This window comes from Bidens hawaiensis, unplaced genomic scaffold, assembly GCF_021521415.1.
Source record: "Bidens hawaiensis isolate Kalapana, Puna unplaced genomic scaffold, B.hawaiensis_p1.1 tig00003983_1, whole genome shotgun sequence".
Classification (NCBI taxonomy): Eukaryota; Viridiplantae; Streptophyta; class Magnoliopsida; order Asterales; family Asteraceae; genus Bidens; species Bidens hawaiensis.
This window is the reverse complement of record NW_027491231.1, coordinates 2,432,307-2,453,953: the sequence shown is the minus strand read 5'-3', so window position 1 is coordinate 2,453,953 and position 21,647 is coordinate 2,432,307. Positions and strand designations below refer to the sequence as shown.

Sequence of the window (21,647 nt, the reverse complement as noted above, 5' to 3'; positions counted from 1 at the left end):
ATAACATAGTTGTAGCATGTGGATGTAGGTTCCTTGTTGAGGCCAAATCACGTTAAAAGTCTTGTTTGCTTATTATTTTATATATTGCGTGTTTATATCGTTTATGCCTGTTTGTGGGTTCACGTAGTCGCTTTGTCTGTCACAGTCAACTGATAAACATTCATACGCTTCTCGTTATTTTTACATTGTTGTGTATTAAACTAAGAAGCTCTATACGTATATAAATCAACTAAAAAGTTTTGCCTTTCTTGAAACCCATGCATTAAACAATAACAATATATCACATTTATTGAAGAATTGTTTTCTCTCTTTAGGATAAACACTCATTACTCTTATTTATTCTTAACTTGTTTATCAAATATTCCTACCTTCTACCCATTGAACACTATATCCTACATATGTAACATTTTTTTTTTCATTTAGCCTTCTACAAACCTTCAAAAATGATTCAAAAGTATTTCCCCGCGGTCACAACTCTACACCAACCTCCTCCCATCTTCTATACTAAGTTTTCACACATTTATCACCATCAACACAAATTACACACGCCCAACAATCTTTCGGTTTTTGGTTTTGAAAGAAACCATCATGAGAAAAGACCAATACTACCGTTAATACTGGCTTCAAGAGGATCGAATAATGGAGACAATAGAGCCGTGGATACAGTCCTCAGGCTTTACGAAGCAATTAAGAACAAGGATCTTAATGAAATGTCAGAGATCATCGGACATGACTGCCTTTGTGTGTGCAACATTGTCTCAACATTCAAAACGTTTAGCGGAAAGAAGGTTAGGCCTAAATCTAACTTCGTATCTTAATGAGTATAACTACAAACTAAAGATCTATATAGTTGTACTAACTCATGTTTTTTAAAAACAGCAAGTGATGAAATTTTTCTCATCTCTGATGGGTACTTTAGGAGATAATTTTCAGTTAGTTGTACAACCGACGTTGCATGACGGAATGACAGTCGGGATTTCTTGGAAACTAGGTCCGGTTCCCTTACCGAACTTCTTTTAAATCATATAAAAACTATTCAAATAACCGCTAATAAACTCGAAGAAAATTCGTGTCTAGAATCATATTTTATTGAACACTATATACAAGATTTAGAATCATCATCTTTATGTTAATCATGTGAAATGGTTATTTCATGTGTCACAAATTGTGCAGAATGCAAAAAGACCCATAAACCAATTGGAAAAGGTTTTAGTTTCCATATGTGTCATATCTACCAAGGGAAGGTGCTTATAAGGTAACTTCATTGCTGCTATTGCTTGTACAGTACAACCATCCCTTCGTAATATCAAGTCACGAAAATTTTAGTTTATTTTTTCTTTTTACAGGAATGTAGAGATGTTTTTGGAGCCATTTGTACATACTGAACCTCTTGGATTGGTGAGAATTGTTTTGGAGCCATTGTACTCGGGTTTCCTGTTATTAAGAGTCGTTCAAAATAGAACAAAATAAAAGTATAAAACTATATAAACGCCGGTACATGTTTTAAGTGCTAAATTATCATATAGAGTTATGCAGCCACATAATAGTCCCTTTCTCCCCCATTATACCTTGTCAGCACTATAAAGTATAAAGGTTTATGTGCATTTTGATAGCAATGCAAAATGAGAAATATAAGGTGTCCCGTTATTAGAATTTAGAACGACTGACGACAACTTCTCATTGTATTTTGGTAGAAAATGGTGGGACTTGTTGCAAGCATTATCGGTCAATCTGCTTACCAAGCAATGCTCAAGGGCGAACGAAGAAAAGCTGCTTATGCTTTGTGCAGCCTAGTCACATTGGCAATACTATTATTCATTATTGGAAAAAACTTATAGAAGTTAACCAATCAATATGTTGATTATGATTTTTGCTTACTGTTACATTTTCTAGCCGCGTCTTTTGTTGTCAGATTGGATCCGTTCTAGCTTAACAAACTTAGGTTACTTAAAGAGAAAGCGTCAATAACACCATCTAATGATCAAATCAGTACATGTACCATGTTATATAAAATACATATATGAGTGTAACAGGAATGAGAGAAAAGATGGTAGAGTAGATAGAAATCTAAGTAGTGGCATCCCTTTCATAAAGAAGGGGGCTATGGGCCGAACTCACCAGACCCAGACATCGAGTCTAAGGATAGCAGGAAGAGAGCAGCTAAAAGTTATCAAACTACAAACATTCTACAAGGTTTTGGTCAAGGCCTAGCAGCGTTACAATTAAACTTAGACTTGATTTACAAAGCAATATAACATCTCTCTAACCATGTCAACACAGAAAACCGTTTAAAAAAATCAAGCGTAAACACAGTCAGTACCGAGTTACTTCACAAGAGATAATAAGTCCGAGAATGCCATCTATCATTAGTTGTATACCTGGATAAAAAAAATGTATAAAAGTAGTCTAATCAAAACGGGTCCACATTTCTTTTGACGTTTTATCATAAACTATGATAAAACAATATTTATGTGGATAAGTTGATATGAAATCACGAAACAGAAGTCTAAAACATGTACCAGTTAATAAGATCACCGCTTATGTAAATGGTGGTTGACCAAAAACTGAGGTATATCCATTGCAGAAATGGTTTCACATCCGAAAAGCTCCTTGAGCTTTTCATTACATATAACCATCACTGAGTTTTGAGGATCCTATCAACAAACAAGCATTGACCAATTTATACATACATCATCATCATTATTATATAAGCACAATAAAAGGAAAGAAGAAAAAGTTATAAAGATGATTCCTAGATTATTTGTAGTCTTTATTTTATGATTAAACTATTAGATTGAGGTGAACTCAAATTAGGATAGAATTAGATTTAAATAACAGTTAATGCTTTAAATATGATTACAAATAGAGAGCCAGAGAGGTGACTTGTACACCATCATATATAGCAAACAATGAACATGTGCATGTTTGGTGGTCTACATGGTAGTTTTGGTGGTGATGTGGTGTACTAATATCACGTTATTTTACAGAAATAATCTAAATTAAAAACTATGCATGTATAAGAAAATTAATGCTTGCACACAGAAGTAAAAGTTAGTGCATACCTCAAGATTATTAACTTTTATGTACTCCCAAACAAGTCTGAGCGCCTCTGATTCAGACATTTCTCTTTCTTGCGTATCCAAACAGTTAGCAAGTGCTTCAGATATTATAACTTGACACGGAACAAATTCGTTACTTTCAGCTTTAGGCTCAAGCTCAACATTCACCTTTGATTTCTTACGAGACGATTCCTCTGCCAAATTAGAATTTAGAAATTAGGTTAATTGTATTTGTGAGGCTTATCAAATTAGAGAGATTTAATTTTAAGTTAACATACTTGTAGGCTCAAGTGGAATGATGTGTTTGGCAAGTAACTTATTCATCTTGAACATATCAGTGCAATCAGTTTCAAATACCACACGCAACGCATCATCACAGATTATCTTTCTCTTGTTGCCTGGATCCTGTAAGTTATTTTTCTTTATGTAGGCCCAAAGTTGTTTGCAGACCTGAACAAGATAACATTCAAAAGTTTAATAACATCAGCTGATACATGACTAAAAATCAAATACTGCATAAACAAGGAATCATACATCAGTTCTTGATAATGACGATTCACCAACGATAACTTGAAGCTCAGGTGAAATACCACAGAGCTTATTTAAACCTCCTGGCCCACCCCTTCTTTTGTTACCAGAACTCCTGTGTTAAAAATACAGGATGAAATAAAATAAAAAATATCAGAACCAAATCTGTTACATTCAAGAATCTATCTACAGACAAGTGAACCTAAACTGCTTCAAATTTCCATTTTTTACCAAAAATGAATCAATTTCAAAGATATGCATAACCTAATTTAGCGATTTGGGCATAATGTGACCTAAAGCTAAAATATTAAGTTCTTTTAGCATACCAATCAATGCTTGTGTGTACACAAACTTAAACCAAGCCCTAATTTCCACAGAGCAAAAAAGGTACTAATATCAGTAACATAAGCCAATGCAATAAATTCAAGAATCCAGCAATATATTAGTGACCAAATGATGCTTCTTAACCTAAACTCCTAATTTCCCTTTACTACTACCAAAAATAAAATCTTTTTCAAAACTATGCATAACCCAATTCAGTAATTTGGACAAAATGTAACTCAAAATATATCACAATTAAAAAAACTCCGACAACTTCCACACCGCATTCTCACCGAAACTCCTTCATTAAATTGACTAACCTAAATTGCTTCTAAATTCCCTTTATTACTACCAAAAATGAAATCATTTACAAAAATATGCATAACCCAAAACATTATCTTTATTCAACAAACCAATCAAATTGCATCCCAATTAAGAGAGTGTTTTGATTGCTTCTTTAAAATGCTTATTGCTTTTTGAAGAGGCAAAATGTCCAAAATGCCCCTCCAAAAACACCTAAAAGCACCGATTGCAAAATGTCCAAAATGCCCTTCCAAAAAGGGCCTATTGCAAACCAAAAAGCAATAAGCATTTGAAAGTAGCCCCTAAAAAACCCAAACCCTAATCCCCCAAAAGCATACCCTTTCTTAACCTTCTCCGACGATTTCCACACCGCATTCTCAACCGACACTCCTTCCCGCTCGGGATTACCAAAATTAAGCTCAACTGGGTGCCCCAATTGCTGCTGAAACACAAACTGTTGGTTGAAATGAAACTGTGGGTTTTGGTAGGGAAACTGATCGGCGACCGGCGGTGGAGGTGGGATGTGGGTTTGTGACCGGAAGTGTAAGAGGTTGATTTGGTCACGAATGAAAGAGGCTTTGTGTGAACAATCAAAGCCTAGGGTTTGGTTAAGGTGGGTAATGAGATCAGTGAGAGTGGTGAATGAGGATTGGGTTAATAGGATTTGAATGTGTTTGGATAATTCTTCATCTTCCATTGTTGTTGGGATTTATATAAATTTAATTAGTTTGGATTTTTTCCCTCTTTGTTTGTGTGATTCACTGTGTGTGTGTTTTTTGGGTGAGGGACAAGGTGTTGATCTCTCTGTCCCACTGTGTGTGTTTGTCTCTATAATGTTGGTTTATTTGCACTCTTATATCTTTTAACTGGTTTTTGTGACACTTGTTTTCTAAGTTGGAAGTTGGTGTGTTATTATTTTTAGTTTTTTAATTTTACTTTATTTTTATTTAAAATTTATTTAATTTTATAAATATTTAATTTTGTAATTACAGGATTTAAACCAGTTACCTCTATTCCAAAGAGACAAATACTACCTCTATTTCAGAGAGAGAAATAATCCATTACTAAACTACTAAGTTATGGGTAGCTTTCTTTTGACTTATATGGGGTTTAATAGAAGTTTAAAAGGGTTTTTGATTTTATAGTAAAACATAATGTAAGATATAAAATGTGACATGGCTTTTCATTTAATGAGTGTTGTGTCTTTAATGTATACTAGGTTACTAACCCGTGTAGAATATGGGTGGAAATTAGAAAATTCGTAACGTAAAGAAATTTGATTATATATTTGAATATTATATTATTTATTTTTTTAACCACTATAAAATGTTTTTTTATAGCTTCATAGAAGATATATTTTTTTCTATATAATTAAATAAATTTCTACATGTTAATTAACATAAAAACAAATTTAGATTGGGCCAAAGATAAAATTAATAAACTTTTGGAATATTAATAAACTTTTGGTGAATCCCATAAACAAATTAGAATCTTGAACTATTCATAAAAATTGGAATCACAAAATTGTTTGAAATTTTAAATAACAGATTAATGATTACATAATGTTATTTGAAGTTAAAAATCAGCCATTAATATTTTCCAATATCAAAATATTATCAAGACTTTTTTAGAATTCCATTAAAATACCAATTAATGATTACATGATTCTAATTGAATTTGAATTCAATATTATACTATAATAATATGTCAATTATGTCAAAATTATTGCTTAAAATAAAACCCCATGTTCCTTAGTTTATGCATAATTATGCGTATAATAGTTGTAAGGTTAAAAACCTTTTAATTATGTGAAATTGAATGCTTAATATAAAACTCTCATTACAAGTTTTTAAATCTTAAAATACTTTCCAGGTTAACGTATTTGAATAATTTAAGATAATATTAAAATATTTTAATTATTTCAAAAATGTTGCTTAAAATAAAACTAAATAATCCTTTATACATAATTATGCATATAATAGTTGTAAAATGAAAATTTGAATCTTTTAAATATGGAAAAATTAATTGTAAAAATAAAACTCGTATTAAAACTTTTCCATCCTCAAAATAGTTTCCATCTTTTTATTAAAATTTTATTTAAATACCAACTAATCGTTATATAATATTGTTAGAATTTTAATGCAAGATTATAATAAAGTCTTTTAATTATGTCAAAATTATGACTTAAAATAAAACCATTTAGTTCTTAATTTATTCATATAATAGTGGTAAGAAGATTAAAACATTTTAATTATGTCAAAATGAATGTTTAAAATATACACAAATATTTTTAACTGATCCTTAATTTATGCATAATCTAAGTATACTATTAAAACAAAATGATTTTTCCACATAGCATCATTATAGAGTGTCCACACTGGGATCCACATACGCAATTCCCTTAAATAAATTTTCCACCTAATTAACATTTATTAAAATGTATAACAATTCATTAAATGCATAAAATCCTTTATCCATTGCTTTTCATTTAATTACCATTCTAAAAGTGTATTAACTTATTCATATAAATTTAGACAGACTAATCTTTGATCTTTTACAATTCTATATAAAATTCTTCATTAATTTTATGTTATAATCATTTAATTCAATAACTTGACTTAAAGCAAATTTCATTTTCGGATTATATAATAATCAATTGAATTACATAAATTGTGAAAAATAAATAAATACATGAATACTAACAAAAATATACATCAATATTAAACAAAAATAAAAGGCATCTTATCAAACAATCTTCAATCCATGAAATTAATTATATCAAGTTTGGGACAATAAACTGAAATGATAAAATTAAATATTAATATTAATATCACATAATAAATATATTACAAATTATGGAAAATTTGAATCATGTGAAAAAATGTAAAATTTTGATGTTATAATTTACAACCGAAAAATTTGAATCGCGTTACCGGAAAAACGAAATAGTGAAGATCTCCATTGAATCTTCGATTTTGTTATATAACCTAAAGAGACTATAAGAAAAAAAATCATATAATTATTAATATAAATACAAACAAAAACAAAATTAATTGTAATTGATATAAAACATTACCGAAATAATATGATAAGAGTATCAAAAGGAGTATGAAATATAATTACTGGAATAACATATAACAAAACAATAGAAACTTACCGGAAAATCAAATAACAAAATCGGAAAACAATAGAACCTTACCGGAAAAACATATAACAAAATCGGCCATTACCGGAATATAAGAGACGGTGAAGGAATAAGCTTAATTTAGGAATTTACATATATATCGATGGACCAATCTTCTTCGAACTTTGAATTGTCCTTGAGGCGCCAAAGTTTCAGAATACGCACCTTCAGGATATAGTCACTGTTAAGAACATCCAATTGATTCAACACGGTGATGTTTGTTGGCTCCATATTCCTGGTGGTGAAAATTTAAAAATAAACAAAACATTAATTGGTACAATAACACTCTTAACCAAAAAACTAAAAAAAACGAATGATATAAACAACAACAAATATAAACCTTAGAAACAAAAAAATTCGTTTAAGCTATATTTGGTGTGATAGTGTAAGAATTGTTGTGTGAAAGAGAAGTATTTATATATAGTTCATAGTAAAGGATTGAATTTGGGAGATTTGAATAAAGAAGGAATGTATATAGGGAATGAATGAAAAACATAAAATTAGGGAAATTCAATTACCTTGAATCATGGACGACAAATATGGAATAATGATTAAGGGATTTTCAAAATTTGAATTACTAAAATTTAATGTTGTTAAAGTATATTATAAATACAAAATAATACATCTTTAATCTTTAAATCTATACCATATTTAAACATATGGAATTAACTAATTAATGTGGAAAATAAGTAACTAATATATTTATTTACATGAATATAACTAATCATCAATTCAAACAATTAAATAATTACCGTATATCTTAATGGTTGTTAATTAAATAAACTTTACATTCGTTTAGACCATAATTTAGACAATAATTAATTCAAATAGGAAGGAGGGAATATCAAATTTAAAAATTTAGAAATCGATAATTATACCTTTCCTTAATAAAATGGGTCATACTTTCCTAATTTCCTTACGAATTTGACAAATTTAATTAAATAATATAATATTTTAACAGAATTATAATATTTTATATTATATGTTATTATTTTGAGTAAATACATACAATTTTGGAGATTATAAACTATTTATCATATTTCATTAAACTATTTATCAATTTTGGAGATTATCTCTGTATGTATGTGTATATATATATATATATATATATATATATTATCCGTAATCTCTTATATTGATGAAATAACAAATAATTAATTAAATTATTTATTATATATTATCTATAAAATTAACACAGGTGGTGAACGAAATCAACCAAAAAATAACAAAGGTGGTGAATGAAACAACCAAAGGGATGTAATGATCACTCTGTCAAGGGGGGATTTGTTCCTCTTATGTGTTGAGAGTTTAGATGTCTAAGGCCTGTTAATTTAAAAAATTGAGAGAATGATCACTCTGTGTCTCTTCGATTTGACAGGACATCTAGTAACAAAGGGATGTAATGATAAGACTTACCTATATCATATCAAGTATGGACTTGATGGGGATGATGTTATTGAATGGCACTTAGTCAAACACACTAGGGATGGTGACCTGTTGTTAGGCGGTATTCACCATTAGCATTAACTTCCCATGAGTCTCGTGCAAGTGGGAGATTGTTGGAATACCGTATGCCCGAGACACATAATTAGGTTAATGTGGCTAGCAGTGTTTGATTCAAGTCGGGTCATACCCAATAACGAGTTAGACACACACCAATTATGTATTTGTTGAGATATAATCTATAAAACAAATACAGAACACGACACATTCAGAAATCGGGTTTCTGAATAATTACTTGAAAGTGTTAAATAAATTAATTGGTTAATTTATTTATTCAAATAATTATTATTGGAATGATTATTTAGACATGTGTTCTTTTATAAAATGGTTTATAAAAGACGGAGTGTTTATATATTTTATAAAGTATAAAATATATATTATTTAGACATGTATGCCTTACACCCCATACATTTGGTCAAAGTTGGTAAGGACTTGATGGAGGTTGAGTAACTTTTACTTGACCAAAAACCTAACTTAATATATGAATGAGATATGATCTCATTTATATAAAGATAAACATACTTTCAAGATATAATAAGTAACCACAACTCTCTCTTTCCCTCTAGCTTTTGGTTCGGCCGAAGTCAAGAAACAAAAGAGGTTCGAGTCTCGGTTTCTCGTGTTCAAGCTTCCTAACATAGCTCGGTGTGTGTTGGAGGCTCGGGGTATCTTCCGTTTGAGGATTTTCCCTTTGAAAGTCTAGCATCAACATCATCATCTTCTTCAACCATCAACCACATCTCTTAAGGAGTTAAGAATGTAAGTTTTACAAGCTTTGATAGTTTAGTTTTTCCGTATTATTTGATCCTTAGTCTCGGGTTTCTAATCTTAAGATTAATGGTAATCTTGAAACAAGAATAAAGGGTTATTCATAGATTAACACACATATGAACTTGTAATATATATATGGATATATGTACATAAAGTTTATAGATAATCACGCTTCCGCCTTTTAATGACTAGTTAAATGATTAACTAAGTCTAAAATATCCATAGAAACCCAACAGATCCAACACTTATGCCCAACACTCACCCTCAACCGCCATCGATCCAACACTTATGCCTAACAATCTCCCTCAGCCGCCATCGATCCAACACTTATGCCCAACAAGCTCCCTCAACCGCCATCGATCCAACAGTCGCCGACATCAACACCCCTCCGTCACCATCACAAGCATCAATAACGAGCCTCCGCAACTTCCCAGAAAAACGTAGAATGCCGCTCCCCTCGTTTTTCACAGGTTTATTTTAGCAATTGATCAATTAGACTTTGAAATTGATCCAATTAATCATCAATTTGAAGTTTCAGTCGATCAATTTTGAGTTATGAGTGATGAGTTTTAACCTTGAATGTATTAAGATACAGGAATGAATGTTTTAGGGTTTTTGCCTGAACGTTCTAAGGTTTAACCTTGAACGTTTTAGGGTTGGAATTTTGGCTTGGACGTTTAAAGTTTTTTTTATCACTAAACATATTTCGCGTACCTAATATACGTTAAGCAATTATTTTGTGTTAACGCACCCATATATAATTGTAATATTTGTTAATTTTATTATTTTTTTTTAAATATTTCCTATAAAATACCGACAACAGTCCTAGTCCATTCATTATTTAATTGATAATAACGTTTTCTTATTATTATTTAATAATGCTTTTTGACGGAAAGTAATCGGAAACCACAGAGATAATTTGCAAGGATAAGTCGAGAAAGCTAAGCCCAAAATAATAACATGCAATGTTGTTGAAACCGGACCGGACTGGCCTGTCGAACCGGTCCGACCGGGATTCGGTCCACCGACCGGTCCAGTTCATATCGTTTGCTTGGCTGACAGAGAACCGGCCGGTCCGAACCGGTTCGGCCGGTCGAACCGGAAACTGGACTGGTTGAACCGGTTCTAAGAAAAAAAAATATTTTTTTTTGAAAAAAATCATTTTTTAACCTTGATCCGTCATTTTTGACCATATTTGTTCGGGCGGTCCGACCGGTTGAACCGGTAGACCATTCGGTTCGATGTCCGGTCCGGTCATGAAAACATTGATAACATGTTGGCGGTAAGATTTTCCCTAAATTGAAACTCTTGGCGCTAACTTTTCCCCCAAATTAAAACCCTTGGCGCCTTCTGAAACCCTAAAAGAGTAAAATCCTTAGTTCACTTCTGTCGTCGCTTCCCATCACCAGTTCCTACCCTCTGCAGAATCGTTATCGAGGTAATTTCCTGATTTTGTGTTCATCAGTACCCGAATTACATGTTAATAAGCAGGGTTCTAAGTTTTTTTGTGGTTATGTTTTTTAAGGTTGAATATTATAGTATCATATTTCGGATATGCTGATTTTGTGCCTCCTTCTTTTTGGAACAAACTAATTAGATTGATTATGCCATGCATTTTGCAGAAGTTAATTATAAAAAATATGTTTGCTTCATCTATTCTTAGGACTAAGTTAGTGCACAACTAGATTTTGGTATACAATCCATTGTTGTAATGAAATAGGGGTGTTCATGGTTTGGTTTCAAACCGTGAACCACCCGCCCAAACCGGTCATCGATTCGGTTTCACGGTTGTTTTTTTGTTTAACTTTTGTTCGGTCGGTTTCAAATTTTCAAACCGTAGTGAACGGTTAGTTTGCGGCTTATATCGTAAACCGGATGTAAAAAGCTGGATCGAACTGTAATTTATATTTAGCTTTTAAGTTTTACATGTATATGGTTTATATAATTTGAATTAATATATAATTGTTGCTGGAATTTGAATTACTACTTTACAAATATAAACAGTTTGCTAAAATTTGGAATGACTGTTATGCCATGTTTTTTATAGTTGTCATTTATGCCATGAATTTTGCTGTTTAAATTCGTTGGTACATCAAATGCCCATGTAGCTATAATTAAGATATTCGTTTTAAGTTTTGAAAAAACATACTAAATGAAATAATAAAGAGTCTTCGCACACGCCTTTTAGTTATAAATACTCTTCAAAACTGAAAAAGAACTCATCAGCCCATTTAAGTTTTAACCAGAAACAAACTACAAATTTGAAAACCGTGAAACCGAACCGGAACCAAACCGTTATTAACGGTTTGGTTTGATTTTAATATCTAGCAGTTTGTTTTTGGTTTTTGATAAACAAAAAACCGTTATCAACAGTATGGCCTAAGAACTGTTAAAACCGGACCATGATTACTCCTAATAGATATGGTTAACTTGTTTTATTTGTATATATTTATTGTTAGGTTAGCATGTATATGTATACGTATGTGGATGAGGACGATTATGATGGGGAACATGGTAGTCATCTATATGATGATGGTGAGAATGATGGTAGTGGTAAGGGTGCTAGCGGTAAGGATGATGTGGTGATAGGCGGATCGCACGCGTGGGAAGAAAGTATGTTTTTTAATTTCAATATTTTTATTTGTTTTAATTATAATTACTGTTTACTTTTATAATGCTATAGGTTTGGATCTGGACGTGTTCATAGGAGTGTTTGTGTATTACTAGATCAAAAACTTGATGGAGATTGGATCACATTTAGAATGATCCCACATTGTGTCTTAAGGGAGATGTTTAGTACCTTTCGGGTAAATATCAATAGATTATTTGTATATTTTATAACTATTTATTTTTAATGTATTAATTTTATATTTTTATTACAGACATGGTGGATATGGGATTCGCGAGATGACCAATACATTTTTGTGGGTTTTGTTAATGTTCTTATGGATCATTATCTAGCTAAGATGAATGAACTAAGAGAAGTATAAAAAAGAAAGCCAGGGCGAACAATCAAGTTATTGAGGATGTTCGATAGTCGAAGGAGGTATCATTGTTATTATTATTGTAAATTGTTGTTAAGATTATTATTATTACTTTTAAGTCAAACATATATATATTTTTTAAGTTTAAGTATTTTAGGGTTGTTTTCATATTTATTAGGTATGCAAATTCTTCTAGTTTACATTTAGGGGTGCAAACGAGCCGAGGCGCTCGCAAGCTACTTGAGATCGGCTCGTAAAATTATAATTGAAAAAAAGTTCATAAAAATAATTAATAAGTAGTTAACAAGCCGAGCTCGAGCTTTGTAAATATAGCTCTAAACAAGCTGAGCTCGAGCAACATGTAAGTTAAACGAGCCGAGGTCAAGCCTAGTCGAGCTCGGGCTTGGCTCGGCTCGTTTGCACTTCTATTTACATTAAAGATCAAATGAACATGATTTCAGTTTGTAGCTGGTAAACTGTAGGTTTGACATGTAGCTATTGTAGACATATGATACTTGTTTTCTTAGTGTAAGTGTAAGTTGTAACATAATGCATTTTTGGTAAATTATAGTGTAAATTGGGACACTATTGAATTGTCATCTGCTGTTTAAAATCGATAGGGCCAACATTGTAATTTGCTGTTTAAATAAGGGCTACCATTGTTCTTTTTTTCCACAATATCAAATTCACATGTAGGTAATAGATTGTTTTATTTAGTTTAACTTATATAGTTACCTGTTTATGTTAAATTTATTTTTATTTATGTAGAGCGAAAAAAATAATATAAAAAGAACGACAGAACTTCCATATAATAGAATTTACACTCGGTGTTGTTACTATAAGGCATATTAATTTGCATCAGTTAGTTTAGAACTTTGGTTAACTTGCTCGGATACCACAATAGCTTGGCTTTCATATTTCTTTGAACTAGTCAATGCCTGAATCTCCAAACTGGGTGATTTTGCTAACATTTGATTTGCATGACAGTACAACATTTTGATTAGCATTACAGCTTGTAAATTAGTATGCATTGTGTATTATTTATATATCTTTTAACAAACTATAGGTCAAAGATGTTCAAGGCAAGTTCGAACAAGAACAAGAGGCTCGACAAAACTTGGAAAACCGCTTGGAACACATGGAAAGAGACGCGGAAAAAGAGGGCCAAATGCAAGAAGCTACAGTTTTAGATAGAAAGACTTGGGAAGAAAAAAGCGGGCTGAACGTGAGAAACTACAAAGACAGTTTAAAGAGCTTATGAAAAATTTTGCTGATAAGTAGTTTATTGACTGTTTGGCATTTTGACATTTTAAACATATGTTATTTTGTTTGGTATTTGACATGTTAAAACATATGTTATTTTGTTAGGCTGTTATAAAAGATTTGCTTAATTTAAATCATGTTTTTTTTTTGGAATTTTAGCTTTTTATAACTTTTTTGAATAAATAATTTAAATATTTTTTTATTTCATGTTTGTCAGAGTTTTGTCAGAAAAAATAATAAATTAAAATCTAAAATTTGTCGAAAATTCCCAGGTAAAAATCAAACAAAAAAGAAATAATAATTTAGTTTTTTTGACGGAAACTTGTACATTTAAAATTGTTTTATATTTAAATAAAATGCTTTGTCGTAAAGTTGTTGGAAGTGAAATCAAATTAACTATTATGATTACCAACTTTTTATGATTAATGAATAAAGCAACATATTAATAAAATTTTGATTTGTGACTACTTTCTCGCAAAATGATGTGAATAATCAAAAAGCCTTGTCCTCGGTAGTTTGTCGGAAATTAGCGACAAATTACGATTGTCGCTATTTTGTGGGAATGTTTGTGGGAAATTACTCGAAAAAATATTTCCTAGGAGCGTTTTTCATACAAATGTGATTCCTCGGTACTTTGTCGCTAATCCGTGGTTCCAACAATTTACCTACTATTTTTTTGTCGGAAAAGCTTCAGTTTTTTAGTAGTGTTTAATTACAAAAGAGACCGAACATATAGTATTTTTTAGTGTAATTATAGAGATGAAGATAGATATACCACTAGAAGATGGAAATTATCTAAAAAAGTTCAATAAAATACTTTTAGTAATCTTTTGTTTTCTCTGTGTCAATTGTTTCTCTTCAACAAGTTTTATTTACTTTTTACTTATTTAATTTTAACTTCCGATTTTACCCTTATACTTTAAATTTAATATAAGTTTTTAATGTATTTAATTTCTACTCAATTAAAAAAGAATTTTCTTTATGTTTGTTACGTGAAAACGATTACTGTTGTGGGTGATCACTACACGATTATTGTGACCATTGTGGTGAATCCTTTCACATTGTTACGAAGAAGAAGATGATGTGGTAATCTTCACCTCTTATCAAAATAAGTTTAAGAACTTGTTTTACAAACACGTGTGTAAAAGGTGGTCATTAATTTTAAATAACCTATATATTATTTGTTTAGACCTTTTTTATGCATTGGACTACTTTTTATTTTTTTTATGTATATGGATATATGGTTATTATTGGCATTTTGTTTTATACATGTTTCGACGGCTTGCTTAGTTACAAGTAGAGGTGCACGAAAAAACCGGAACATGGTACCGGAATCGAAAAGAAAACTCGGATCTGGTATTTTTTATACCCGGGTTTTTAGTACCTGAACCTGTACTCGACCCTACCCGTAGGGTATAGATAGGGTTTGCATTTCAGTACCAAAACTCGTATCAATAACCGGACCCGATTTGTACCCGGTAATGCCCGAAAACCATAACCGGTTCTATACCCGAAGCCAGTTTTTCCAATACCCAAAACCGGATATATCAAATACCCGATCAATCTATACTCGAAAAATACCTGAAAAAGGCCCATAAATACCCCTAAATAGTGTAACCCTTTTAAAAAACTCAATCTATAACCGGAAAAAAGTCCGAAAAAAATCCGAAAATAGGGTTTTTTCAATACCTGAAATAAGGTTTCAAATACCCGGTTCTATACCTGACCCAAACCCGACGCATGGGGTATGGTTTTTAGAGACAATACACGGGCCCGAACCCGACCCGGTTATTGCCAGTACCCGATTTTTCAATACCAGCCATACCCAAACCCGATTCCATACCCGAAACCAGGTATTTTGAAAACCTAATTTGTGCACCTCTAGTTACAAGTATTTTCGACCTTTTTGTTTTTTTTCGCTTATGGATTATGCATATGAGCACAAAAGCCCAAACTGTGTAATCAAACCGAAACCCAACCGTTAGTAATACTTTGGTTTGGTTTATCCATTTTTTAAAATCTAACGGTTCGGTTTTGAGTTTCGATAGCCAAAAACGACCTAAATTCGTCAAAACAAGACCATGAACACGCTTACATATATTCAGCGATCACTCTTTATAATTCAACACACACGAGCTGTTATTATTAAAATTAAAGCATTGATTCTCGAGATTTATGGTGTTAAATTGTTAATAACCCCAAACTGATCGAATCCATTATGGCGACAATATCATACTCCATTTACCAAACTCTATAGGGATTGTCCGACCAATATCGCTTGCTAATTCACTAACCACATGGTATTCCTCAAATGCTCTATCAATCATTTTGCATCTTAGTAACTCTGGAAGAAACAACCAATAAGAAGTTGCCAACACGAATGCCACGACTAATGGTGCCGTTAATTTTCGCGGTAAACTCCACTTAACGTTAATCATTTTCTTGATTACTATCTCCATAACCAAACAAACCCCATGTAGACAAAAGAATAGCATCACCTCCCAAGTGGGCCAGTCCCTACTAAAGTAGAAGAAAATGAGCTCATGCATGAGACCAGAAACTGCGAAGGTGGTCAATATTGCCGGAATTGGGGCCCACCACCGTCCGACGACTCGGTTCGATAGTTTAAGCATCGGGTCATAGATCGTTGGATGAAGTATGCGGTTGACCATAACGTTCCACCTTCGTCCCCAAAAGTCTTGTAATGATGTGGATAGGTACGGCTGGTCAAATTGTCGGTCAAGCTCGAGCTTTAGAAAAAGAGCTACCAGTGTTGAGCTGAGGGTGACCAAGAGTTCGAGCATTAGGTAAACCGAGAACACAAAGAAGACCCATGCGAGCTTCGGGTTCATAACCGCGCGTTGGTTATGATAAACACGAAGGAAGAAGGTAAGAATTAGGGTTTTTGTCACGTAACTAAGTAATTTCTTGTTAGGGTTTTTCTGCTTGGAAAACCCTTTTCCTAATCGAGTTACCTCGATCGGGAAACATGCGAGTGCAAAGAAGCTCGCGAGTGGGATGGAAGGGGACGAAAGGGGGCCTTTTTCGAAGGCGAAAAGGATGAGTTTGAAGTTGGCGAGCCATGAAATGAAGAAGGAAACCGCTCCGATGGAATGTACGGAGGTTAATAAGAGGGGAATCGAGAGGAAGACGACGATAACCGGGAGGATGGTGAGGAGTCTTGGGACGCCTTTCGGGACAATCTTGGCTATAAAAAAGCAATAGCCAAGTGAAATACATGCATAAAGTGACACCTTTATGAGGTTACTCATCTCTTGTTTCAATTCAATAGTGTCTTTTGCTTATGTGGGTTTGATCTATTTCTCTCTCACATATAAGACGCAAGTTTTTTAAGGTATGTGGTTGGAAAATGAAGAAGACAGAATGCGTGTCGTACTTGAGTAGTTGAGTATTTACGTGGATGATGTAGAATCTTGTAATAATGATAGTTTAACACCATTTGTGCTAATTTTAGTTAGCATAAAGAAAAAGCAATGATGACTAGAATGTTTCTTATTGATGAAATTGAAATAATGCTTCCAATCATTACTATCCGAAAATTCGGATATTCGAAATTTTTTAATATTTCGAACTGAAAATTTCAAATAATTCGGATAATTTCTGACTCCGGGTACTTTTGCACATTCCTATTTGGGAGTATAAACGTTCTTAGAATCTATTTAATTTCTTTTATAGAAAATAAATAATTTGTTAGTTTATTCCATTGATCAATACAAATACAAAGGTTTATAACATAGTAAATCACAGTTTCTTTTGGGCTTTGGCTAGCGGCATCCACGTGTGTAAATTGGTGCTCCCACCTCGAAAGGTCAAGGTATAAGTCCTCAGTGGCAAAGCTTGAATGAAAACGATTTTCGGACAAAAACGGGTAAATTTACTGGTGAGGAAAAAAAAGTGGGTGGGGACCCCGGGCGTAAAGGAAACCTCGCCCCTGAAACTCTACAAGTTCTCTACGTACAATAGTGTAGAATTTGGAGAGCATATTAGAATTCTAGTGAAACAAATTAGAATGCAAATTTAGTTATGTACTTATGTGTGAATATTTATGGCGTATGGACCTCATAGCATGTAGGTGTATGGACCGGACCTTATAGCATGTAGAAGAAGGGGAAGTGTGGAAAATGTGAAGTGCACAAGGAACAGACATATATCAAATAAAACGTGTCAAGGGGCAATATTGGCAATGTCCTAATAATTGTATATTATCATCTTAAAACGCCCAAAAGGGCAATATTGGCTCAACACTTATATTCTGACACGCACATTGCGTCGTAAATGAGTCGGAATCGGCTGTTTCCGACGCAATTCAGCATCACAACACAATCAGTTTTCTAGTAGTGTATCAGTTCACAATGTAAATAGAATTATGGAGGTATAAAGAATGTAATGGACTGAAGAAGGTTTCATAAAACCAAAATCCATATCCAATTGAGGAACCCAATTTGAAAGGGGCGTAGAAAGTATGATTGAAGCCATAAAACCGATTTGAACCTGAAGGGTACGTGCCCCTCTCACCCTCAGAATTAGCACTTCGCATTCTTGTGTATGCCGATTTTAAATGCCCAACAGCCGCAACTCATCGAACGTTAGTCACGCGCCACAGTGCACTTAGTTATTAGTTTATTTGTAATTAATTGTTTAGTTTAGTTTAACTTAAAAAATAGTTTTATTGTTTTTTAAACTTTTTTATGTATCGAATTATTTAACTAAGTTAAATGGTTATTGAAATGACAGTAGAGTGATGTGCTCGACAACAGAATTTTTAAAGTAATAGTACGTGCTGAATTGTAGATTTGCCAATATTACAAATCAGGATGTAATAATATGTCTTCAAAAGATGAAAACGCGTACATGACAGTTGTAAGCTGTAATGTGTTCTATCATGTTTATTGAAGTTCGTTTTTCTAACCTACATTAAATCATTTCATAATAGTTTGTCATCCTTCGTTGTTTTCTATTACCCAACCCATTTTTTACCCACTAACCAAAAACCTCTAGATCCGTCACTGGTTTCTACTATGCCAAAACCATACGAACCGAACATCAGAAAAATCTTTTCCACATCACAAGTTTAACTTGGTACAAGTACAATTTGGGTTCGTGGAATAACTTCCAAGTCTTCAACCTCATATGAGCTAAACTTACATCTTCACAACATTACTTTCAATGCATCTCTAATTACTTCTATCATCTTACCATTACTTCTACTTAAACATGTGTTGTCACTTAACACAAGTACACAACACTTACAAATGTCTTTCATACAGACACATCAAATTCGCTTATTTAGTTATTTTCAAACTATAAACTACAAGTACATATAATCCATATCATAAAACTGTCACAGAAATTAAACCTATAGAGCAATTCATATAACTATATTACCTCATTGATGAAGAAACCTTTGTAAGCACCGAAACCCTAAATACTCCACACAAAACCTCTCCAATTCATTCGAATCCGAACCACCACCTTCGACACAAGCATCATGTTCAATCCCAGCAATGACGTCATCCCAATCCTTCAAAAACCCATCCCAATTCTCATTATATCCTTCACATATGGAGTCCAGGATCTCCTGTAACCCAACGATCCGACGGCTAAGGCTCTTCCTAAACTCCCTAACAGTCGGATCAAATCCAGGAACCGAGTCAAGAGTGAATAATAACTTCATCAAGGCCTCGTTGATCTTGATTCTTTCTTTGTTATTAGCTCGCACCGCATCAACGGTTTCTTGGGATTGGATTATGCGTTGGAGCTTATCGGCTTCGCGGTTAACGGATTTGAGCTTGTGGATTAGTTTGCGGATTGCGTGGGATCGGTATGCGGATTGGATTTTAATAGCTGCGAGTGACTCGCTGTTGGAGAAGTGAAAAGTGATAGGGATTTCAGTGGGAGTGGTTTGTGTGAAGCTGGCGTGTGGACGGGTGGTGGCGGTGACGGTGGTGGTGATGGAGGATCGGGTTCTGCGGGATGGTTTCATTATTATTATTATTATTATTATTATTATTATTATTATTTTGTTGAGAAGGTGTGGGTAGCATTGAGATAGTATATAGTATAAAGTTAGTGATGAGATAGAACTGGACCCGTTGTTGGCGGGTATAGTGTCGGCGGTAATTAACCGATAATTGGTCTCTCTTGAAAATTAAATAAATATAAAAAAGTATTCTGGAATTTGGATGACAGAACGTCAGAAGTGAGAATAATTGAACATCTTATTACATTTTGTAGAGTGTCTTTAGGTGTTTGCTATCACTTTTTTTTTTCTTTTTTTACTATGGGTGTAATAGTTTTTAGCAAACATTCTTTAGTTTGCAGGTGGGTGGGAGGGGGGGGGGGGGTTGGTTGTTTAAGGTCTTAACTTAAAAATAATAATGTAAAACATGATGATGATATGACAATGGTTTTTGTTTTGGTGTTTTTTGGATTCATTATTTGGTAGGTTTTGAGTGCTTTCAAAGAATGATTTTTTTATGATACGACATGTGAAAAGACATGTTTTTTTGGTGTTTTTCGGAGTCTTTATTGCGGATGCTCTTAATACATAACCTTCTGTTATTAATAGAAAGGGGTTTTATGTCACGGGTCAGAACATTATTCAGTTTAGATCGGTTCGGATGGGGACGAGTTTTGGGCAAAGTGGGCCTGGGTTGTTACCAGTTTTAATATGAACGGGCTGGATTAGTATACTTGTACAAAGATCATAACAAGAAAAAATTTAGAAAATTTACGCGTCCGATGTCACGTTACGCATGTAACGACACTGGTTAGACGTCTGATCGATGCCACGCTACACTTGTACCGGCGCTCGTTACACTTTTGATACCGGCACAAGCCTATGTACGCGCGTATCACCTTGTTTTAAAATAACCACTAAACTATTTTTAAAAGAACATCAAAAGAAATGTATATTTATAGCACCACAATATTCCTACGATATGTCTAGGTGGCTAAACCTAAAATTTAAGATGTTCTGTCTTCACATATTAAGACTAAAAGGTGTCGTCTCGGTAAGTGTCGAGTGGGATATGAAACTAGCAGAAAAAAAATTACATTATTACTTTTAATAGTTTCTTGTTTTAACCAAGGTGGTTTAAAATCATTATCAGAAAGTGTTAAAATTATCCTTCATCAATTTAATATGAAAAGTTTATCTAATATTATGTTGTCTTCTTTTTCATATATTTTGGACTTTGGGCTACTCTGTCTGTCGGTCCAGTCTGCTTCAGCCTTCAGCCCATCAGAGTGTTATCATGGCCCAGTCCTTCCAAAGGTTTCTTAATTAATTCAAAACCATGAGCCCTTCTTCAAATACTCAGTTTGGTTTATGCTATAAATTAGAGGTCATCGATTATGTTCGACAACAATTCTCTATTAATGTAGTCTCGTATTATTTTTTCTGTATTCCAATTGGTTTCATCCGATTAGGTTTTCTCCGAACTTGTTCGGATACTTATTTTCAAGTATTGTATTTTTTTAATATAACAAACGATCTTTTTGACAAAAAGTTCATCATCATCATCATCATCATCATCATCATCGTACTCAGTATATCCCACCAATAGCAAAGCTATGGTAGGGTCTGAGGAGGGTAAGATGTAGACAGCCTTACCTCTACCCTATAAGGATAGAGAGGCTGCTTTCGGTGAGACCCCCGGCTCGATAGTAGTTTTGCATCAAGCCTTGGACATAAGGCACACAGCACTC

The 21,647-nt window shown here is 33.1% G+C and overlaps 2 protein-coding genes, 1 long non-coding RNA gene and 2 pseudogenes across 4 annotated transcripts; 2 read left to right on the top strand and 3 right to left on the bottom strand.

Moving 5' to 3' along the window:
- Positions 1–413: 413 nt before the first annotated feature.
- Positions 414–1,992, top strand: LOC143624857 (uncharacterized). Its single transcript, XM_077095357.1, has 5 exons — positions 414–788; positions 880–991; positions 1,174–1,255; positions 1,347–1,398; positions 1,695–1,992. Exons 1-5 carry the CDS (start codon positions 444–446, stop codon positions 1,836–1,838), a joined length of 735 nt encoding a protein of 244 aa, XP_076951472.1. The 5' UTR covers positions 414–443; the 3' UTR covers positions 1,839–1,992.
- A 126-nt stretch (positions 1,993–2,118) lies between these two features.
- On the bottom strand, positions 2,119–5,030 carry LOC143624856 (uncharacterized). Of its 2 annotated transcripts, none has more exons than XM_077095356.1 (6): positions 4,550–5,030; positions 3,594–3,702; positions 3,338–3,509; positions 3,063–3,253; positions 2,501–2,654; positions 2,119–2,360 (listed from the first exon to the last, which is right to left on the bottom strand). In XM_077095356.1, exons 1-5 carry the CDS (start codon positions 4,906–4,908, stop codon positions 2,532–2,534), a joined length of 954 nt encoding a protein of 317 aa, XP_076951471.1. In that variant the 5' UTR covers positions 4,909–5,030; the 3' UTR covers positions 2,119–2,360; positions 2,501–2,531. The 2 variants fall into 2 exon arrangements, with proteins under 2 accessions (XP_076951471.1, XP_076951470.1); XM_077095355.1 differs by having other exon boundaries at positions 2,121–2,378; positions 2,520–2,654; positions 4,550–5,029.
- A 5,926-nt stretch (positions 5,031–10,956) lies between these two features.
- LOC143624855 (uncharacterized) lies at positions 10,957–13,815 on the top strand. The gene is made up of 5 exons (XR_013152186.1): positions 10,957–11,107; positions 12,129–12,282; positions 12,353–12,476; positions 12,552–12,715; positions 13,720–13,815. It is a non-coding gene; the product is annotated as an uncharacterized LOC143624855 (long non-coding RNA).
- Positions 13,816–16,132: 2,317 nt separating this feature from the next.
- LOC143624846 (acyl-CoA--sterol O-acyltransferase 1 pseudogene) lies at positions 16,133–17,387 on the bottom strand (annotated as a pseudogene).
- Positions 17,388–18,801: 1,414 nt separating this feature from the next.
- LOC143624854 (BAG family molecular chaperone regulator 5, mitochondrial pseudogene) lies at positions 18,802–19,924 on the bottom strand (annotated as a pseudogene).
- Positions 19,925–21,647: the final 1,723 nt, after the last annotated feature.

Coding starts and splice junctions, on each gene's coding strand:
- LOC143624857 (XM_077095357.1), top strand. CDS start 444: ATGATTCAAAAGTATTTCCCCGCGGTCACAACTCTACACCAACCTCCT. Junction 789..879: donor AAACGTTTAGCGGAAAGAAG/GTTAGGCCTAAA, acceptor TTTTAAAAACAG/CAAGTGATGAAATTTTTCTC. Junction 992..1,173: donor CGGGATTTCTTGGAAACTAG/GTCCGGTTCCCT, acceptor CAAATTGTGCAG/AATGCAAAAAGACCCATAAA.
- LOC143624856 (XM_077095356.1), bottom strand. CDS start 4,908: ATGGAAGATGAAGAATTATCCAAACACATTCAAATCCTATTAACCCAA. Junction 3,703..4,549: donor TCGGAGAAGGTTAAGAAAGG/GTATGCTTTTGG, acceptor TTTTTAACACAG/GAGTTCTGGTAACAAAAGAA. Junction 3,254..3,337: donor CATTCCACTTGAGCCTACAA/GTATGTTAACTT, acceptor CTAATTTGGCAG/AGGAATCGTCTCGTAAGAAA.